The 19,776-nt window shown below is 63.2% G+C and overlaps 1 protein-coding gene across 3 annotated transcripts in view; it reads right to left on the bottom strand.

Annotated features, from left to right (window-relative positions):
• The window catches only part of FOXP4 (forkhead box P4), a 41,777-nt gene that overhangs the window by 9,065 nt on the left and 12,936 nt on the right, over positions 1-19,776 (bottom strand). For all 3 annotated transcript variants that reach the window (XM_055136023.1, XM_055136024.1, XM_055136026.1), the window contains exons 2-6: positions 15,011-15,253; positions 3,771-3,869; positions 1,012-1,134; positions 826-912; positions 49-196 (exon numbers count right to left, since the gene is read on the bottom strand). In XM_055136023.1, the coding sequence (XP_054991998.1) occupies positions 49-196; positions 826-912; positions 1,012-1,134; positions 3,771-3,869; positions 15,011-15,238 (685 nt within the window). In that variant the 5' untranslated portion in view covers positions 15,239-15,253. The remainder of the gene's footprint in view (positions 1-48; positions 197-825; positions 913-1,011; positions 1,135-3,770; positions 3,870-15,010; positions 15,254-19,776) is intronic.

Below are 19,776 nucleotides of genomic sequence, written 5' to 3'. Positions count from 1 at the left end.
CACGGCCTCGCCCGCGCCCCTCCCGCCCCCGCGCCGGCGGGCACTGACCTTGCGGGAGGGTCTGCAGGGGCCCCGAGGCCTGGCCGGGCTGCAGGCTGACCAGGCCCTGTCGCTGCAGGCCGAGCAGGTGCTGCTGCTGCAACTGTTGCATCTGCAGGAGCTGCTGCTGGAAGGCCAGCTGCTTGCTGCCCAGCGCCTGCGGGGGGGCGCCGTCAGCCGGGGGCGCGCCATCTGGGCCCCAGCCCGCGGTCACCCCCTCCCAGGGCCTGTCAGCGCCCGGCGCGGCGGCGGCGTCCGCGGCCTCCCTGCCCGCGGCCCAGCTTCCATAGGGCTGCATGCCTCCGCCGCGCACCCGCACGCAGCACGCACGCGCGCACGCCCGCCGCTCCGCCCGCCCCCTCCCTCCCGCCCCGCGCCGCGCCGGGCTGGGGGCTGCCCCAACGACAGAGGGGCCTGCCGGCAGGGGCGGACCCCTCCTGCCTGCAGCGCCTCTTTCAGCGGAAATCCCAGGAGCCCAGCCCCTCGGGCCCCACTTTCAAAGACGGGCACCTGCTGGTCAGGGGGGCCCTGGACCACACTGCCCACCTGCACACCTGCGCGCTCTCCAGCGCCTCCCCCTCGGCCAGCCGGCCCGGGCGGGGTGAGTCAGTCACCTGCCCCACCCCCACCCCCACGCCTGCCCAAGGCAGAGCTGTGCGCAGCTGCTTCAGGGCAGAGGCGAGTGAGCACGGCAGCCTTCCTGGAGGAGGCAGCTAAGACCTTAGGGCGGAGAGGGGGGAGGGGCCCAGGCACCGAGGGGGGGGGCCTACTTCCCGCGCGCCTCACCTCTTTGGGCGGCTGCTTGCCCGCCTGCTGCTGGGTGAGGAGCTGGAGGTGAAGCTGCTCCTGCTGCTTCTTGTAATATTCCTGCAGCTGGGGCGGAGGCAGGCCAGCGGTGTCAGCGGGGTGGGTCAGCGGGGTGGGGCGAGCCAGGAAGAGCCCCCCCCCGCGGCTGCGGCCTCTCGGACTCACCTGCTGCAGCATGAGGGCCTGCTGCTGCTGGAGCAGCGCCTGCAGCTGGGGTGGCGACAGGATCTGCTGCATCTGCTGGGGGGTCAGCATCTGCGGCGACATCATGGCCACCGACACGGGCACCTGCGCGGGACGCCTGGTTCCCCTCCGGCTCTGCGGTGTCCCCTCCCCAGCACAGGGGCCGGGGCCGCGAGACCCGGGGACCCTCACAGGGAAGAGGGGCAGCGCAAGGTCGCTCTGCCCCTCTGGGCTCTCCCTGTGAGGTGGACGTGGTCAGGCCCCAGGGGGCCCAAACAGAACCCTCCTGGCCCAGGCTGTGGTCTCGCTCACCACCCCCCTGCCCCCAGCACACGCAGAGACCCAGGGGACTGCCTGGCAGTGCCTCCTGGGGGGCAGAGAACAGCGGGCAGAGGCCAGCCGGCGGGCTGTGCAGGGAAGTGGCCGTGGGAAACGGCCAACTGGGTGGCCCCGGCCTGCCCCCCGCTCCCCGCAGGAGGCCTGTCCCCCTAAGGTGTGCAGGCAGGCAGGGCCGCCAATCAGGCCCAGGAGCAATGGGGACAGTGTGTGGGGGGCACGGGGCCCTCGTCTCAAGCAGAGCAGGGTCAGCCAAAGCCGGTGGGGAACAGCTGGGCACACATGGCCAGGCGGGGCTGGGGCCTGCAGGGGTGCAGACCTGCCCGCTGCCCAGGGCCATCTCAGAGCAGCCCCAGGGAAAGGTCTCACTGAGGCTCGATGACCTAGGCTGGTCTCCTGGGGACGACGGGAGAAGGGGCGTGGGAGACGGGTCTGTCTCCCCTCGTCCGTAGGGAGACGCAGAGAAAATGACAGTTCAGGGGCTCATGGCCTTTTCCTTACACCCCAGACCCCCTTCACACCGTGGCAGCGGGAGGAGGTGTGTGTGTGTGGCGGGGGCGGGGGGGCTGTTCTGGTGCTTGAGCCCAGAGACATGTGGGGCTACTCAGTACTCAGGCCTGTATGGTGGGTGGGGGGACCAGAGTCCCGCCAGACAATGCCACCAGGGAGAGGGGTGGTCTTTTTGGGGACCAAACTTGGGGTCTTACATATGCAAGTTCTGTGCCCAGGCCTCTGAGCGACTGCCCTGCCCCCTCTATAAAAAAAGTTTGGGCTACTTCCTGCTGTGCTCAGGCTCCTGGCTCTGCACCCAGGGGACCCGGTGGGCCCTGGCAGGTGCCTCGGCAGGTGCCCCTCTCCTGCTCCCCCTCCCACCACGGGACATCTGAGACCTCGGGGAGCAATGTGTGTGGCAAGGGTCACTTGGGACCACAGCACTGGACCGCTCATCTGATCGGAGTCAAACGGAAGGAGGGGCGCTGGCCGGGGCCAACCCGCTCAGTGGACACCTGCAGGTCCCTCTGGCCCAGCAGCGGGGCCCAGCCAGGGGGCCTGGCAGCAATGACCTTGGGGGAGCCCTGCCCTCCCCGCTGGCCAGCGGTGTCCCACTGTCCCTGCAGCAGGCCCACAGCCCCTCCCCATGAAGGCAAAGCCGGTGTGCCCGGGGAGGGCAAGATGGGGGGGAGACCCTCCCAGGAGAGGCAGTGGCTGGACGCCAAGCAGGGACGTGGGGCCATCTCAGAGGGTGGGGGACAGTGCCTGCCTGCCCCTGGCCGGAGCTGGGTCTCGGGGAGCGCGTGTGGATTGTGCCTGGGGTGAGGGGCCCAGTGCCCCAGAGGGGAGGGTCAACTGGGGGCTGAGGATGAGGAAACAAGCCTTCCCGGGAGGCCTGGCCAGCTCCCGCCCAGCTTGCTGCAGACTCCCAGTGTGGGCTGGTCTAAAGCTTGGCGTTCCCTGGTCGTGCTGTGTGACTTTGAACAAGTGCCTTCACCTCTCTGGGCTTTATGTTCCTCCCCAGCAAGACAGTGCTAATCACAGCCTTTCCCTATCATCGGATTAGGAGGATAAAATGGGATGATTGTTGCAAAGCGCTCTGTCTGCCCATGGCAAATAATCAGTAAAAAAATTAGCAGTTTGTCTAGGAAGTAGTAAAAAGGTGCTGAGTGAAGGGGTGAAGGGTAGGGAGGGGGCACGGGGAAGGCCTCTCTCTCCGTCAGGGCTCCCAAGGGCCTGTCTCACCTTGGGGGGCGCGGGTGCGGAGTGAGGAAAGGAAGAGCAGTTCCTCGCCCTCCCTCACCTGCGCCCCCCTCACCTGCGCCCCGGCATGGGGATGGGGTGGGGGCGTGTCCCTGACTCAGTGACGGCTGGGGAGCACTTTCCCAACAGCACTTGTCCTCATCCAGCCCAGAGGCCGGGGCAGGGTCTCCCCGCCTCCTGGGGCCTTGCAGCGCCCCCCAAGCTCTGCACAACCTCTGGCCCCAAATCTACCTCGCCCTTCCTCCCGGAGGCAAACTTCCTTTCAAAACCAGGCTTAATCCTCTCCCCAATTCCCAGCCTCCGGCCCCTGCTGTGGGGAGGGAGGGGTGACCCACGCCTCAGACAATCCTCCCAAGTTCTCTGGGACACAAAAGGTAAACAGAAGGCCAGCCTCCCCTCCCCCACCCAGCCTGCCCGTGCCCCGCCCCCAGCGGGGACAGGAGGGGGGGAGGGGGGGACGACGGGGACGGGGACTAGGAAACGGGAGAGAGCTGGTGGGAGAGAGGTCTGGGGGCAGTGACCAGCCCAGAGAGAGGCCCAGGGAAGCAGGACCCGGCAGGGCGCGGGGACAAAGGGGCCGAGGGGAAGGCCGGGAAGGATTCTCCAGGGACTGTGCCCACACGCGGTGCCCGGCTGCCGGCCGCCCTCACCTGCACGGCGGAGGCGGACTGCTTGCTGTCACTGTTCCCGGGGGATGAGCTCAGGCCAGAGGCCTGCTGCAGCAGAAACTGCCGGGCAACCTGGAGAGCCTGAGGGAGAGAGGGGCGTCAGGGCCCGGCCCCCCAGTCTGCCCGGGGGAGGCCAGGGCCAGGCCGGCCCCACCCCAGGCTGGCAGAGCTGGCAGACCGCAAAGGGGTGTGGGGGGGGGCGAAGTGCTGCGTCTCCAGGGTCCATCTGAGCTCAGGGTCCCAGGTCCCGGCTGTGCGTGTCACCCCTAGCGGGGCAATGGAGCCTGGCCTGCCACGAGCCTCACCGCCTGAGAAAGGTGGGGTTCACCGAGCAGCAAAAGGCCGGTGGTCACCAGACCCGGGGCCTGTCCTGTGCGGGGGCGGGAAGGCTTCGCAGGGACTCTCCGTGGGGTCTGAGGAAGGGCAGAGCAGCCAGCGCCGGAAGGACCCCCAGGAAAGGCAGTGGGAAGGGGCAGCCGCACAGGCGAGAGCGGGCTGGGTGTGAGTCTGGGGGGGCCAGTGCCTTGGCCAGGTGGGGGCCTCAGAGTGGCATCCCCTGTGGTCAGTGCTCGATGCCCGGGGAGGGCCCGGGAGCCTGACTCAGGGCCTGGGAGTGTGTGGGGGTCCCTGGCCCTGGGGGGAAGCAGCCAAGTGCCAGGTGGGGGTGTGAAGCCTGAGCATCCCTCCTGCCCCCTCCGGGCAGGAGCATGAGGGCCAGAAGACGCAGCCCAGGCCAGCACTCAGCCACGGGGGCACCCACACCCCACAGGCAGAAGCCCTTCCGCCCACTCCTCACAGACCTCCCGGGCACCAGGGACGCTTCAACCTTGCCTGGGGCTCCTCCAGCTGCCAAGCACGGGTGGGGCGGGCCCCTTTCCCGCTCACAGCCCCCACTCTGCCCTTTCGACCTCAGTCCTGGTCGGTCCCAGCAACCCCCCTTTGTCCTCACCCCCGCAGGCCGGCACTGGGTATGTGCAGGAGGCCAGGGTCCCCACAGGACAGCAGTGTCCCCAGTAAGTGCGTGCGGTTCATTGATGACAAACCTAGAGCTGGGGCGAGCTGGGGGCCCCGCCTCTATGCCCCCCTCACATAGGGGGCCGTACACAGGGGGCAGGTGGCAGAGATGTGGTCACGGAACGTACCTTGCGCAGTGAGGCCAGGGCTGTCCCCAGGGCCGTCCCCAGCACCCCACCTCCCTCCACACACACAAATCTGCCCCCAAGACAACAAGGTGCAGGATGGGCCAGGTCAGGGGGTTAGCTCAGATTTGCTGAGTGGACACTGGTCACAGTGGGGAGGCGCCTGGATCCCGGGGAGGGGGTAGCAGGGGTCTGCCAGGGCACAGGCAGTCTGGACTGCTCGCCACGCTCCCGATTCTCCTGCTTCGCATCCCACTGCGTGAAACGTTCCACAGGGGAACGGGACAAGGCCTGGCGCCTACTGCTGAGGCCGAGCTCGAGCCCCGCCCCGTCCTCTCGGGCCGCACGCGACAGGCCTGGCCACAGCGCCAACTTCCACTCTTCCTGCTTAATCCTGGCTCTGGGGCCACATCCAGTGGTGCTCAGGGGTCACCACTGGCTGTGTCCTGGGGAGAGGTGGCCCTGGGGACTGCGCCAGGCCCAGAGCCCGAGGCTTGAGCTCCCCGCTGACTTCTCCCCTCGGGTGGGCAGTGGCTAGTGGCCAGCCACACGGGGGTCTAGCGAACTGCACGCAGAGGATGGAGGGGGCCGAGCTCGGGCCCAGCAAGCCGACGCAGAGGGGCCTAAGGCAAGTTTACCGGGTGGGAGGTTGAAGGTGCCCCCGGCCAGGGAACGGAAGTGCAGGACCAGGACCTCGAACCCTCAGGGCAGGACACTGAGGCGCACGTGTGCTGGGGAGGCCCCAGGCCCCGGCGCTGCCTGCCTGCCACCAAAGGCTCCAGGCTGGGAGGTGACAGCCACTACTGACCACACGGGCAATTTCAGGGCCCAGGGGTGGAGTGAGAGACAGACCCTTGGCCCCTCCCCAAATGGCATGGCCTGCCCTGCCCCCGACTCTCCAAGGCCCAGGGACGGCTCCGGCTTGCGACAGACCGTGAGCTTGCTGCTGGGTGCCGCCTACCGGCAGCTCTGCTATCTGGGACCCCTGGGGCCACTCAGGAGGACGTGATCTCCCGCACACAGCAGGCACGTGAGCATGGCCTCTGGAGACGGGTGGGACCCTCCAGAAGCACAGCAGACCCCGCCTGAGCACCCAGTGGGTGAGCCTGGGCTGGAGTCCGAGGGGGGGGCGTCTGTCTCACATGGCTGAGTGGGATTCGACCCCCAGCACCTCCCAAGGGCCCCCCCAGGAGTGAGCCCTGAGCAGTCAGGTGTGGCCCAAAAATACAGGACCAAGTTACAGGACCAAGTGTGGGCGCCCGAGCGTGGGAATCCTCAGTACAGAAATAAGAATGGAAGGAGAGGGAGGAGGGGGCAGGAGGGGTGTGGAGAAAAGGGCGACGGACTCACTCCACTCGCCACTCCTACCCCCCACGCCAGCCAGGCCCCCATCATGGAAGCCTCCTCAAGGCGCTCACCCAAGGAACCACGGGGTCCGACTTGCCCGAGTCCCACCTGGCCACACCGGTGCCCATGCTGCCCGCCGACCCCAGCAGGGTGCAGCCTCTGGCAGAGAGGCTGCCAGCCCCAGCCTGGCGTGGGCAGCCGTGCCGGTGAGACCCCCTCCCTTCCCGGGGCTGGGCTGGGAAGGCGGCCAGGGCTGGTCTGCGGGGCACTGCCTGGCTTTCAAAGCTTGCCCCCAAGCACGTGGATGAAGATGGCTGCCACGGTCTCCGTGCTACAGACAAGGAAACTGAGGCCCAAGGTCCCCCGGCCGGGCTTCTGAGTCCTCTCTGCCAGGCCCGGGGCCCGCTGCTTTCTGGGTGTGAGGGGAGGCAGCTGGGTGAGCTGGAGGGACTAGGGAAGGGTCCTAGATACTGACCCAACAGGCACCTGATAAGGGGTTAATATCAAAGATACACAAGGCACTGGTAGAACTTTATGAGAAAAAAAAACATCCAACCCCATCCAAATATGGGGAGAAGAGGAACAGAAACTTCCTCAAAGAAGAAATTCAAATGGCCAAAAGGCACATATAAAAAAATGTTCTGCATCACTAATCATCAGGAAGATGCAGATCAAAACAACAGTGAGATATCACCTCACACCACAGAGTCTGGCCCACATCACAAAGAACAAGAACAACATCCACGCTGGCGTGGATGCAGGGAGAAGGGGCTCTCCTGCACTGCTGGTGGGGATGCTGACCGTCCAGCCTTTTTGGAAAACAACATGGGCTTTCCTCAAGAAAGGACAAATTAAGCTTCCTAGCAATATCAGTCCTGGGAATATACCCTGAGTGCCCCAAAACACACGGCAGAAACACCATCTGCACCTCTGTGTTCATTGTAGTACTATTGACAAAAGCCAGAATCTGGAAATAACCCAAGTGTCCGAGAACAGACGACTGGGTAAAGAAACTATGGTACAACCACACAGTGGAATATACGACACAGCCACAGGGAAAAATGGGGTCATGACATTTGCTTACATACGGAGGGAGTGAGATGAGTCAGAGGAAGGACAGACACAGAATGACTGCACCCTCTTACGGGACATAAAAAACTAAAACAGCACAAGACTGATGTCTAAAGACACTACAAAGGAGCGTCAGGAGGACTGGTCCGGGGCTGGGAGTCTACACCAAGTTGGGGCGGGGAGGGCAGTGAGGAGAGAGCAAGGACCCCAGGACAAAGACGCTTGGAAAGGACCACTCCGGGCAAGAACCGAGTGCTGAGAGTAGGTGAAGGGACACCCATGACCCCTCTCGGTACCTGTACTGCAAACCTTAATGCCCCAAAGGGGAGGGGGGCGTGTCTGCCACAGAGTGGGCTGGTGGGGCGGGGGTGGCTGGAGGGGAACTAGGGATACTAGTTGGATGGGAGATTTGCATCAGTGAACAAATGGGTGTTGGAACTGAAACCCAATCATGAACTTGGTAACTGTGTTTCCCAAGGTGATTCGATTTAAACAAGGAAGGAAGAAAGAGGAAATCTGGGGAGAGAAGGGGGCTCAGCCTTCCTTCCTGGGCTGTGGCCTCGGAGGAAAGCTACCTGGCGCCTTCCCAGGAAGAGAGCCTTGCAGAGAGGGAGCTCAGGGCCCCCCTCCTGCTCTCTCCTTCCTGTTCCTAGGGCCAACCGCTAACACCCAGCTCTGGTGTGAGGGACACAGTCCCATTCCTAGGGAATAGCACGGTCCCTGGAGCACGGCCCTGATCAAAGAACTAGGGCTCCAAAGATGGACTTCGCCGTCCACCGGGTGCCCTGGGGTAGCTGGCTCCCGGCCGTGCAGCCTCGGGCCGGGCGCTTGGGTGGGCATGAACGGCTCCTCCCCACCATCAGCCAGTACCCTCACTAACCAAATCCTCCTGCAGCGCCCTGTCCCCTCCTGCCACCTCCTCCCCCAACTCGAGGGGCTAATGAAGCCGCAAGCTCCCCCCACCCCCCCTCCCCCCGCCCTAGCCCATTCTGAAATCATTAGCAGGATCTCCTCAATTAGCAACAAATGGCTTATAACGGGCACCAGGGAGGGCCCGAGGAGCCAGAGAAGGCAGAGGAGAGCCAGCCAGGGGCTGCTAGGGCCTCACCCCCAGGGGAGATGACACCAGCAGGGGGTGCCCAGAGCCAGGGAGGGTAGCTCCAAAGCTGAGCTTGGAGGACATGTGTGCAGTACCCCCCCCCCCATCTTCACACACACACTTGGTGACCTGCAGGGGCTGGAGGGGACAAGTTTTCTCATGGCGGGGTATGACTTACTGGGGGGTCCCAAACTCATTTGCCCCACAAATGATTTTATTCAGGAAAAAAATAACAGTACTTCCCTCCGTCCCCACCCACCAGAGAGTACTTCGGCCTCTCCCCACTGACCCAGTGCTCCCAGGGGGTGGATACCCCACTTTGCCAATACTGATCGAGGGTCAAAAATAGGAAAAAAGGGAGCTGGAGTGATAGCACGGCTGGTAGGGTGTTTGCCTTGCACGCAGCTGACCTGGGTTCCATTCCCAGCATCCCATATGGTCCCCCGAGCACCGCCGGGAGTAATTCCTGAGTGCAGAGCCAGGAGTAACCCCTGACCCCTGAGCATCACCAGGCGTGACCTAAAAAGAAAATAAAAGAAAAAAAAAAAAAAAAAAGGAAAAGGCAGCTGGAGTGCTGGCCTAGCGGGCAGGGCTTTTCCCTGGCACAGGGCTCCATCCCCGCACCTCACACTGCCCTTCCGGCCCGACCAGGAGTGGTGCCTGGGGCAGAGCCAGGAGTTACCCCTAAGCATGGCTAAGCATGACCCCAAAACAAACCAAAAAAAAAGGCGAGCAGAATGTGGTGCATGTGCTCACGTGTACATACGGTCGAGGACACAGATCTACAAAGATGTGGGTTACTGGAAGTGTAGGTGTTGCTTCAGGAAACGTGTCAGGCGTGGGGCTCCGAGGAAACGGGTTTCTACTAACGATCTCAGGCAAAAGGGTTTCTGTGGCTCTGGTTTACTCTGTAAACGAGGAAATGGCGCAGCGACAGAAGCGGGCGTGGGCTGGGGGGGTGCTCGGAGGAGCCTGTGCTCTGACCCAAGATCAATCCCCCCACCACACGTCCCCACAGTGCTCACCCCCCGCTGGGTGCGGCCCTAGTGTGCCCCGCCCTGCCCCCCACTCGGGAGCAAACGGGGCAACTACTTCAGAGTGAGGGAGTGCAGTTACTAAGGCCTGACCCTGTCTGCTTCTGGCCAACGGGGGATCTAAACGCTTGTAACATGGGGGCAGGGGTCTGGCTAGATTTGGGGCAGCAGAGGGGAGCCGGCCCTCCACAGCTCAGCAAGTGCCCGCAGGGCTCTCGGGCTGTCCTGGACACGGGTGCAGGGGCCGGGACCTGCCCTGACAAGACCCCTCCTGGACGAGGCCCTGGGGGAGCGGAGACAACTCCTCCTCTGGGAACAGCCCTCCAGGGAAGGGCGGGGCTGCAGGTGCAGAGGGAGGCATTCCCTCACCTCGGTGCTGCTGGGGGGTGGGGGCAGAGCAGCAGACCCAGGTGGGGGGGGGCGGGGGGCGGGGCAGAGCCTACGTTGGGGGGGACCCCCGGAGAGGGCAGTGTGGCCAAGGGGAAGCCCAGGGAAGCAGGAACCAGAATGCCAGGTCAACGGACTTTTCTTTTGGGGAGTGGGGGCGGGGCCCAGCTGGCAGGGCTCAGGGCTTCCTTCTGGTTCTGCTCTCAGGGGTCACTCCAGGCAGGACTGGGGACCACGTGGGGACCTGGGGACAGAACCCCAGCTGGCTGGGCGGCGCGTATGACAGGTGCTCAGCCGGCTGTACGGCTGGACTATCTCTCCTGTGAACAGTGGATTTTTATCTCTTTCCACCTCAGGAAAAAGCACCCGGGGACCTTCAACAGGAAGTGATAGAATCTGAGAGTAGACACCAAACTCGCCGGTCTGTCGTAAGCAGTAAGGTGACCACTGTGGATCTGTATCCAGTAGGAAACTACTCTGTCCACCCTCTGAAATGCAATGCAGAGGGCAGAGAGGGGGGAGAGAAGGGAGGGGCTGAGAGCGTCACCCCCCAACCAGTCAAGTACTGACCTGAGAACTCTGAGCTTCTTCCCCCACCGACCTTTGTCCTCCAGTAAAGAGATATAAAAATGAAATTACACCAAGAAGGGGGACAAGGAGGGTGGGGGTGAACAGACCATAAAGCCCCTCTAAGTGATTCTATACCTTTCTCCCCTTGGGAAGAAAAAAAACCCTTTTTGGAAAAGGCTATAAATTTTTTTTTACACCAACCTTGTAAAAATGACATTGGTGCGTTCTCAAATTAGAGCCATTAAAATTAAAACCAGCCGTAGAAGCTGAGACAGGCCACGAGGGTGGGGGAGGCACTGCCCCTCACCCCCTGCCGTGCAGTTTGGTTGGGGACCCCGGGGATGAGTGAGCAGGGGGTTGGGGCAGCTCCATGGGCCTCCCTGTCCCTGTCCCAGGCTCAGGCCCAGGGCCCTGCACACGCTAACCGCTGCCCAGGAGGCTACAGTGGTGGGGTGGCGGGGAGCGGGTGCAGCAGCAGGTCCCCAGGTGTCTTTCTGTCCCCTTGCATATTACCAGGTCTCAGGGTCTGGGCTCAGAGCCAGAGTCCAGGACAGTCGGCCCTCCAGGGGTCCACAAGCATAGGACCGACTCACTGGGGTATGCAGTTCCCATCCCAGGGACTCCCGTGGGGTTTCCTGAACTCCTCGAGTCCTGGCTCCGCTGTGAAGGGGCGCAGCCTCCCCGTCTGCCCTCTCAGACACACCCTCCCCGGCCCCCAGCATTCCCGACTCCTACTTAGGGCCAGGTGGGCCGAGAGGGGGTGGCAGTGAGGGTTCAACCCCAGTTCTGCTCAGTCCCCGGGGCACTGCAGCATGAGCCCAGGGGCCAGCGGCTGACGGGTGAAGAACAGCCAGTGGAGGCCCCCGGACCGCCTAAGCATCTTTTGGGGAGCCCCCACCCCTCCAAAAAACAGAGGGGCAAGAGAAGAAAGAGAAAGGCGGCCCCAGGGCCCCAGGGTGCTGAGGGGACCCAGGTCAGAGAAAGCTTGGGAGGGGGCTGGCCTACCCGCAGGCCCTCTGTACGGGGCAGGAAGGTGCGAAGACCCCAACTCTCCCTGCAGGGTATGGTGGGAATCCCCTGGCTGCTGACTGACAGGCCCCGCCTCCACTGAGGACGAAACTACCTGTTGGCAGTGTCGGGGCGAGCGGCCCCCCCATCCCACTTCCCAGCGCCCCTGAGCCAGAGGAGGAGCAAAGCAGGAACCACTTCCATTCTCCTCCCGGCTCCACACCCCCAGCTCCTCGGAAGGGGGTGGGGTACAAAAGCCCCCCAGCCCCTTTGAATCCCCTCACAGGATGTGAGCAGGGTGGGATTTGGCCCCAGTTGCCACAGCAACTGCGCTGGGCGCGCCCTGCCGCTAGGCAACCCTCCGGTGACCCTCGCTGACCTGTCGCCCCCAAGCCCTCAGGACAATGGAGCGTGCTCCAAGGGCTCCTTTCAGCGCAGGCCAGCGGCTGCGGGCCCGTCCCACCCCCACCAGGCCCGGGGAGGGCCCAGAGGGGTCCCCCCAAGGCCTCCTCAAACCTGGAAGCCTCCTCAAACCTGGAACCCTCCTCCGGGTTCCAGCGTCAGGAACCCACCGCCAGCTGGACGCAGAGAGTCCCTGGGGGAGCGGGAACTGGGTTTGGCTACTGCCGAGACAAAGGCCCAGCTTCGGGCCTGGAGGGGCGGGCTGATGACCAGCTCCTGCCCGCTGGCAGTAGCCAGGGGGCTCAGACAGCAGCGGGAGACACGCACGCCTGCTCCAGATGCCCGAGACGGCCCACACCTGGGGCACCTTCTGGGCGGCGGGGAGATGGGGAGGGGACATCCGCAGTGGTGGAGATGGTGGCTGGCAGCTGGGGGAGCCAGCCTGCGAGCCCCCTCCCCGATCTCCTCAGATGGCCTCCCCCTGCCCCCAGCCTCTGTTCAGACCAGCTCCTGGCCGGCTGTTGTGTGGAAAACAGGCGCCTGCACTTCTCCGGTCTGGCTCAGCCAACCTCTGCGGCACTGTGTGTGGCAGCCTCAAGCCCCGCCCCCAAGTCCCACCGCCCTGTTGATCGACTCATGACTCCCCAAGCCAGGACTGCATTTCCAGGGCTGTTGACCCAGCCAGGAGTGGGGGGGAACGGAGAGTGAGGGGCTCGGAGAGCCGGGAGGCGGGCAGGGCCTGTACCTGGCCAGCAGATCCATGCCCTATCTCCAGGTGGGTGGGGGCTCCGTGGGGCCAGCAGGCAGTGTGGCTTGGGTCTGTGTAAAGAGCCACCCAGGCTCTTTATTGAGCACCTACTGTGTCAGGCTAGCTCCATGGCTTCCCTCGGGGGACCTTGGCTACGGTCTGAGCAAAGAGGAAGGGAACTGAGCAGGGTCTTCCTGAGAAGTCATCGCCCTCTCTGGTGCTGCCCCCCACCCCAGGCCCCCAAACTACAAGATGGGACAGACAAGGCTCAAGCTCGTGGGCAGGGAGGCGCAAAGCCACAGCGAAGATGCAAGACTCCAAGTCCCAAGACGTGGGGGCTGGAGCCACAGCTCAGTGGCTAAGTGGCTTGCTCTGCATGCAGCCACTCGGGGCTTGAGCCTAAGCACCCATACGGCCCCCTGAGCACTGCTGGAAGAAACTCCTGAGCGCAGAGCCAGGAGCAACCCCTGAACACCCCCAGGCGTGGACTGAAAACCAAACACCCAACACATGCTAATCTGTTTGTCCCCTGGGACTCGGGAATGGGGCTGAGATGCAGGAGGAGTCCCCTGGGCAGCATCTCAGCGCGGGCCACAGCCTGCAATCAGAACACTTGTTGCAAGGAATACCTGAGAGCGTGACCCCCAAAGACACCCCCACACACCAAAAACCCCTCCATCTCTGGGGGTGTGGAGCATCTCACAGTGTCACTTTTTTTTTTTTTTTGCTTTTTGGGTCACACCCAGCGATGCTCAGGAGTTACTCCTGTCTCTGCACTCAGGAATTACTCCTGGCAGTGCCTGGGGGACCATATGGGGTACCGGGGATCGAACCTGGTGGGATCGAACTCCACGCGGGTGGGCCGCGTGGGAGGCAAACGCCCTACACACTGTACTACCGCTCCAGCTGTCACTTTAGCTGACCATTAGGTCCTTTCTATCTCACAGGGTTCTCGACCCCATTCAGAGCCAACAAAACCTTTCTCGAATTCGCTCACTAGGCACAGCCCCGGGAGTGGCCCAGGCGGCCACTGGCCTCCAAGCCTCAGCTCCAGCTTGGTATGTAAAGCAGATACAGAATTCTTCCAGGACTTCGGTATAGTCCCCAAAACAAACAAGAGCACCTGGAACGTGAAGCCTGGGCACGAAGACACGGGCGGGTGCGGGATGCAGGGGGAGAAACCCCAGAAGCCCAGTGGGCACAGCCCAGCAATCCTGCCCGAGCCCTCCTCCGTCCCTCCTCCAAACGCCTCAAGGCTCTGGGATTTCCCCATCCCCTGCCCACCCCCACCGCCCCCCCCCCCCCACACACACACATTTCAGAAAAGTTCTGAGCTGCCTGCCTGGAGCTGTAGGAGGGCAGCATTCACCGGCCATTCAGAAAGAGTGGCCTGGAGAGATTTCTGGTGGGGTGTGTTTTGTTTTCATTTCCAGAAGGAAGGATTTCTGCCCTTTGGCCTTCTGTCCCCAGCTGTCAGCACACACTCCGGGGATCACTTCCCCGGAGAGCCCAGGGAGACTGGGAAGGCTGGGGGGGATGCCAGCCAACTCCCAAGGACCACGTTCCCATGGAGGGCGCCGGGCCTTCCTGCTCGGGGCTCTGTCCCTGGCATGAGCGATGTGAATTCTAGAGGCCACGATTCCGTTCACTGGGCCATCATACCCCACGGGCAAAGGAACCTCATCCCAGGCTATGCCCGGGCTCTGGGGTCAGGCGGCAGAGGACCTGGCCACTGTGGCCCTGTGTCCCCCCTCCCCAATCCCTGGTTGCCAGGGCCTGCAGGTGCCAGGCTTCTGGCCCAGTGGGCTGCTTCCTGCCTGACCTCTGGCCCCAAGGAGCTGGTAGGATAGGGCCCTTTAGGGCCTGGTGGGGGGTGCGCCCCTGGGAGAGAGCAGCGCATGAGGGTGATGTGGGCCTGGGGCAGGGCGGGAGGCACATGCTCGGCTGCATTCCCCGTAGAGCCCCTGGGGGCCACGGCCAGCAGAGGAGAATCCCCAGCCCGGGCTGGGCTGGCCAGGCCGGTTCTCCTGAACTTGTCAAGCGTGATTCTGCCTCTTGTCGGGTGGGGCCGGGACCTGGGGCCCCTGCTAAGTCATCACCGCTGAGCTCCCCACCCTCGGGCCTCGGGCTCCACCCCAGAGAAGCAGGTGTGGAACTCCCAAATTCTGCATGTTGCAGGCTGAGAAAGACGGGAGGGGAGAGGAGGAAGGGGGACAGGCCGGGAGGGGGGGTCCTCTAAAAAACGGCCGCACTGGATCTGCAGCTGGCTCCAGGCCTGCCCTGAGCCATTGCCCCTCATGTCAGAAAGTTCCGTCTCTTCAAGACAGCCCCGAAGGGGGACTCAGGCGGACAACGGGTGACACAGCCTCCCCCGGCCCTGCTGCCCCGTGATTTCGGCCCCCAGGGCCCTCTCCTACCTGTTGCTGCTGGAAGTGCAGCAGCTCCGCGGGGCTCATCTCACCGTTGCTGTCCGCGCTAGCCGCTGCAGCCTCCCTGCTGGCGCCTGCCGCTGTCCCCACTGTCCCTGCGGTTCCTGTGGCCGCCCCGCCGCCGTCTGCCGGCCCCGACAGGCTGCCCACGCTGCCCACGCCGTTCTGCCCGGCCGGGGCCGACCTGATTGTCTCCGAGGCAGATTCCACCATCATGTCGCTCTAGCGGACCTGGAGGGGGAGGAGAAACAGGGAGGGGCTGAGGCTCCAGGCTGGCCCGGCAAGGGCCGGGCCGGTTCCGCCTGGTGCCCCCAGGACCCGCAGAGCACTGGGGTTGGCTCCTCAACTTCCTCCGCCCTGCCCAGGGTCACCGAGACCCACACTGTGAGGGGGCAGCTCTGAAGGAAGTGGACACAGCCAAGGTCCCCTCCCCCACATTTCCTCCTCTGAGACCTTGAGGCCCCTGACCCCAAGACCTTTGACCTCAAACAGCTCCCTGCACAGGGCAGGAGGATCCCTCAGGCCGGCCCTTCCCAGTCCCAAACCTGTCTCTCCTCCAGGCCAGGGGCAGGGCCCGGGTCTTAAACTCTCTGTGGACTGGGATGGACCCGGGTTAGAGGCACAGCCCTGCCAGGTCCCCTCAGCGCCAGCGGGAGTGACCCCTAATCAGTCAAGAAAGCACAGCACCCCCACGCCCCTAACACCAGTGAGAGCCTCTGTGTTGGGGGGTGGCGGGGGGAAGGGTGGAGCTAGGGAGCCCTTACGGGGTCTCAGCCCAGGGCCCCAGACACCACCCACCCACGCCCACCTCACCATCCACCCCACACCCAGGCCCAAAGATGACTCCCGGGAGCCCTCTTCGAACCCTTCTCTCCAGAACCTGGGAGAGAAACCACTAACTGCCCAGTGAGAGTGGACACAGAGTAGCTGTGTTCACGAAGGGACTGGTCAGCCACAGAAGCCCTGGGCAGCTCCAGCCATCCAGGAAGGCAGCCGGGCCTTGAGAGGATGAGGCCAAGTGAGATAAGTCAGCTGGAGAAAGGCAAACATTGTTAAACTGGTTTCCAGAAAGGGGGCTGCAGGGGTGGGGAGACTGGGCAAAAGGGTTGGGGGGAGGGGGTGGACAGAAACCACGACTTCTAATGACAACACCCCCGAGACTTATGTTTTACAGAATGGTTCTTCTGGTGTTGGGGCTTTGGTCGGGGCCACCCCAGCACTGCCCAGGGGACCTGACGTGGTGCCCAGGATGCCAACCAGGGCTGCCTAAAAGGGAGCGCCTCAACCTTGTGCCATCTCTCCAGCTCCCAGGGTAAGGGTGTTTGTTGTTGTTGTTAAAAAACAAACACAAACTCTTGGACCCTTAGAACAAAATGTGCGTTAGCAGCAGGGAGGGGGCGGGCAGAAGCGGAGCACCAAGGGCTGCTGTGTGGCGGGCAGGGCTCGCAGGACGCTGGGCCGGATGTCACGTGGCGGGGCTGGCTGCCATTTCACACCCCCAACCCAAACCTGTGACAGCCACGGGCATCTCACCGTCCCGGTGGGAGAACTGGAGTCCGGTCAGGGCTCCCCCAAAGGCTCAAGACCCGAACCCTGTAGGGCCAGAGTGACAGCACATCAGGGCCTGGGTTTGCCTTGCATGCCGCTGACTTGGGTTCGAGCCCTGGCATCCCATAGGGTCCCCTGAGCACCACTAGGAGTGATTCCTGAGTGCAGAGCCAGGAGTAACCCCTGGGCATTGCTGGGTGTGACCCAAAAACAGCCTAAATAAATAAATAAATAAATAAATAAATAAAAGACCAGACCCCCTAAGGCCACTCCCACTTGCTCCTCCTCCATGACCGCGTTTCGGGGACCCACTTCCAGCCATGCTGTGTGTGTGTGTGTGTATTCTGGGTGTTAACGTGGGCGACCCAGGACTCTCAGCGCCATCCCCCACCCCCAAACCCTCCCCGCCTCTCCCTCTCCGTGAGTGCCAGACACATCTCCAGAGAGAGTGTGTTGGATGGCCAGAGTAGAGGGGAAGTGCAGAGAGCCAAGGCCGAGGGAAGGGCCAGAACCAGGCCCAGTAAGAGGCCCGAGTCCTCTCTCCATCCACTAAGGTTCTGGGACTACGCGTGTGACGGTAACAGGGAAAATCGGTTTGCAGAGCTGCTCTCCAAGGTGGGGACACCCCCAGAAACCCCAAGCTATGGTCCCCTGCAAGAGACACGAGGCTCAAAGAGGACCAGGCTGTGCTTCCCCACTGCCACCCAGCCCCCAGAACCCGTTTCCTGGTCTCAACCGGGCCCTCTGCAGCTTTTGCCACCAGAGAGCTGAGCCCTGCCAGAAACTCCTGGGACTCAGGTCACGCGTGACTTTCAACTCATTTTGGTCCGTGCGCTCAGAAACCCTTCCCGGCTGCTGAAGCTTGCGCGATTCCCCCCCTTCAGCTCTGCAGCCCTGATGGCGCCGTCTGGGATGCGGGGCTCTGTGGGTGTAGCACCAGCCCCACGTGGGCTTGGAGGAGGAAGTTAAATGGCTCACAAATTGCCAGGCAGAGGGGGCTCCGAGCATGCCCTTCACGGGGCAAAGACCCTCGAGGCTCAGAGCAACCCAACTTTGGGGCCAGCTCCACAGATCATGGAGCAGATGCCGGGAAAGCACCTGGGGAGGCCGGGGGACCCTGGGCTGGTGGGTGCCAACGAGTGTCGTTCCGCCCTTCTGATGCCCCTTTAGGCCTGGGCAGACCCCTCAACCTCTGGTCTCCCATGGCGACCCAGTGGGGGAATGAGGGCCTTGTCCAGCACAGTAGAGACGGGGCTGGCTGGGAGAGGATAACCTTCCTTCCCCCAGGGGGCAGCTCCCCCCTACCCCAAATCCTCTCTCCTCCCTGCAAGAAAGCTCCCCCCTTCTCTCTGGCCCACATGCTGCCTTTGTCCCAGCTGACAGCAGGAGAGGGAGGAGGGAGAAGGGCTGGGGGTGGAGAGTTGACCTGGGGCACGTGGCTCCTCTCACTCCAGGGGGCTCAGTCCCGTGGCTCCTCTCACTCCAGGGGGCTCAGTCCCGGTGGACCCACGCGGCCCCCCCCCACCCAGTAGCCCACGTTTGTCCGCTGCCTCCGCCTCCCTCTCCTGGAAGGTTCTGAGGAGCTGGGCCCGGGGAGAGGGGGAGGCTGGGGGCAACGGTCTGGAAGAGATTGAGCGCTCAGTCTCGGGCCTTAATGGCCATGTCAGCTAGAGGGCCGGTGGCTGTCAAATGATGGATGGGGTGGGCGCCGGCTTCCACCGGCTGGAGCCCCTGGCAGCCCCTCTCCCCCCCAGCCACCCACCCGGATCCCTCCCAGCAGCACATGGAGCCCCTTCCCTCTCCCTTGAGCCCTGGTGCTGCTGGGACCCCAGTCTTACTTCTCTTCTCGGAGATCTGAGAATGCCGTGGCCTGGGGAGGGGCGGGCTGGGTGGGGGTGAGACAAAGCCTCAAGCCCCAGGGGGTGGTGTATGTCTGCACCACAGAATCCCGCACTAACTGGAGTAGGAGAGGGCCCCCTTCTCTCACACTGACACACACACACAGAGTTACAGATCAGACAAGAAGTTTGGGGGAAAGGAGAATAAAAATAAAGGGCGCAAACAGAGGTGTCCCTTTCCTTTTTATGGGGGTACAGAGCACCCCCCAGTGAATGACATAATTGCGGCAATGTGGAGTGTAATAATAGCTATTCAAGGGCCGATCATTCATATTAAACAGGGTGAAGCAAGCTTCTCATTTGCATGCCTGAGATTATATGCATTTGAAAAGTCATTTCCTCGGGGTGTGTGAATGGCATTAATTCCCATGTGGCACGCTCTGCCTCCTTCCAGGCCTCTCACCTCTTGCCAGGCTCTCACCCACCCAAACCTGCAAGGCGGGTGCTCCCATGTGACTTCCAACCGGGCTTCAGGTGTCTGGGGCCCAGAGCCAGCCAGGAGTTTAACGGGGTGCTGGAGGCAGGTCTACAGGGGTGGAGGGTGGAGACTTCCCTTCTGGGGTGAGCGGATGCACCCGCAGACCACCAAGTGAGACCTTTCCTTCCTCGTCTCTGGGCTGCCATTTCCCCAGCCTACCCCAGAAGATTGGGCAGATTTCTCCGTGTGTGTGTGGGGGGGGGGGGGGGACTGGGGCAATACCAAGCAATAATGGGGTCTGCCCTGGGGCTCTGTGCTCAGGGTGGCCCCTGGCTGCTCTGGGGGGTGGGGGTAGAAAGGGGGGAGATCAAATCAGGAGATCAAAACGCTACAAGGCAGCTTCTTAACCTGGTCCTATCTACCCAGCCCTCAGGGCAGGTTTTTTGACTAGGAATCTCCCCAGTCAAACTGCACGGGAAATTGAAGCTGGAGTTCGCCCAGTGGCCTCTGGCCCCACGGGCCAGCCTGCTCAGAGGCCTCTCCTCCACCTGTTTCTACCCTGGGATCCCTCAGCATTCCTGTCACCTTCCCCACCCAGGTCTGCCCTCTGCAGAAAGCAGCTCTGACCACTGCAGCATCAGACCTCAGGCTGCCCAGCCCTGGACAAGTCACTGGCCCCTGTCACTGCCCTGCGCTTTCTTCCTGCACCCACTGGGGGCAACGTGAGGGTCTTCCGAGAGTTGGCTTTCGCTCTCTAATCAGGGATGTGCGGGCCAGGCGGCAGCTCCTGGCACCCCAGGTGGCGCTGTGAGGCAGGAAGGAAGCGAGTTGGGGCCCGCAGCCGCCTCTTCCGCCCTGCGGGGTGCCTCTGCGGGCCACTGGCCGCTCAG

The sequence above is a fragment of the Sorex araneus genome, chromosome 4 (assembly GCF_027595985.1).
Source record: "Sorex araneus isolate mSorAra2 chromosome 4, mSorAra2.pri, whole genome shotgun sequence".
In the NCBI taxonomy this organism is placed as follows: Eukaryota; Metazoa; Chordata; class Mammalia; order Eulipotyphla; family Soricidae; genus Sorex; species Sorex araneus.
Note: the sequence above shows the minus strand (reverse complement) of the source record. Positions and strands in the feature narration are given on the sequence as shown.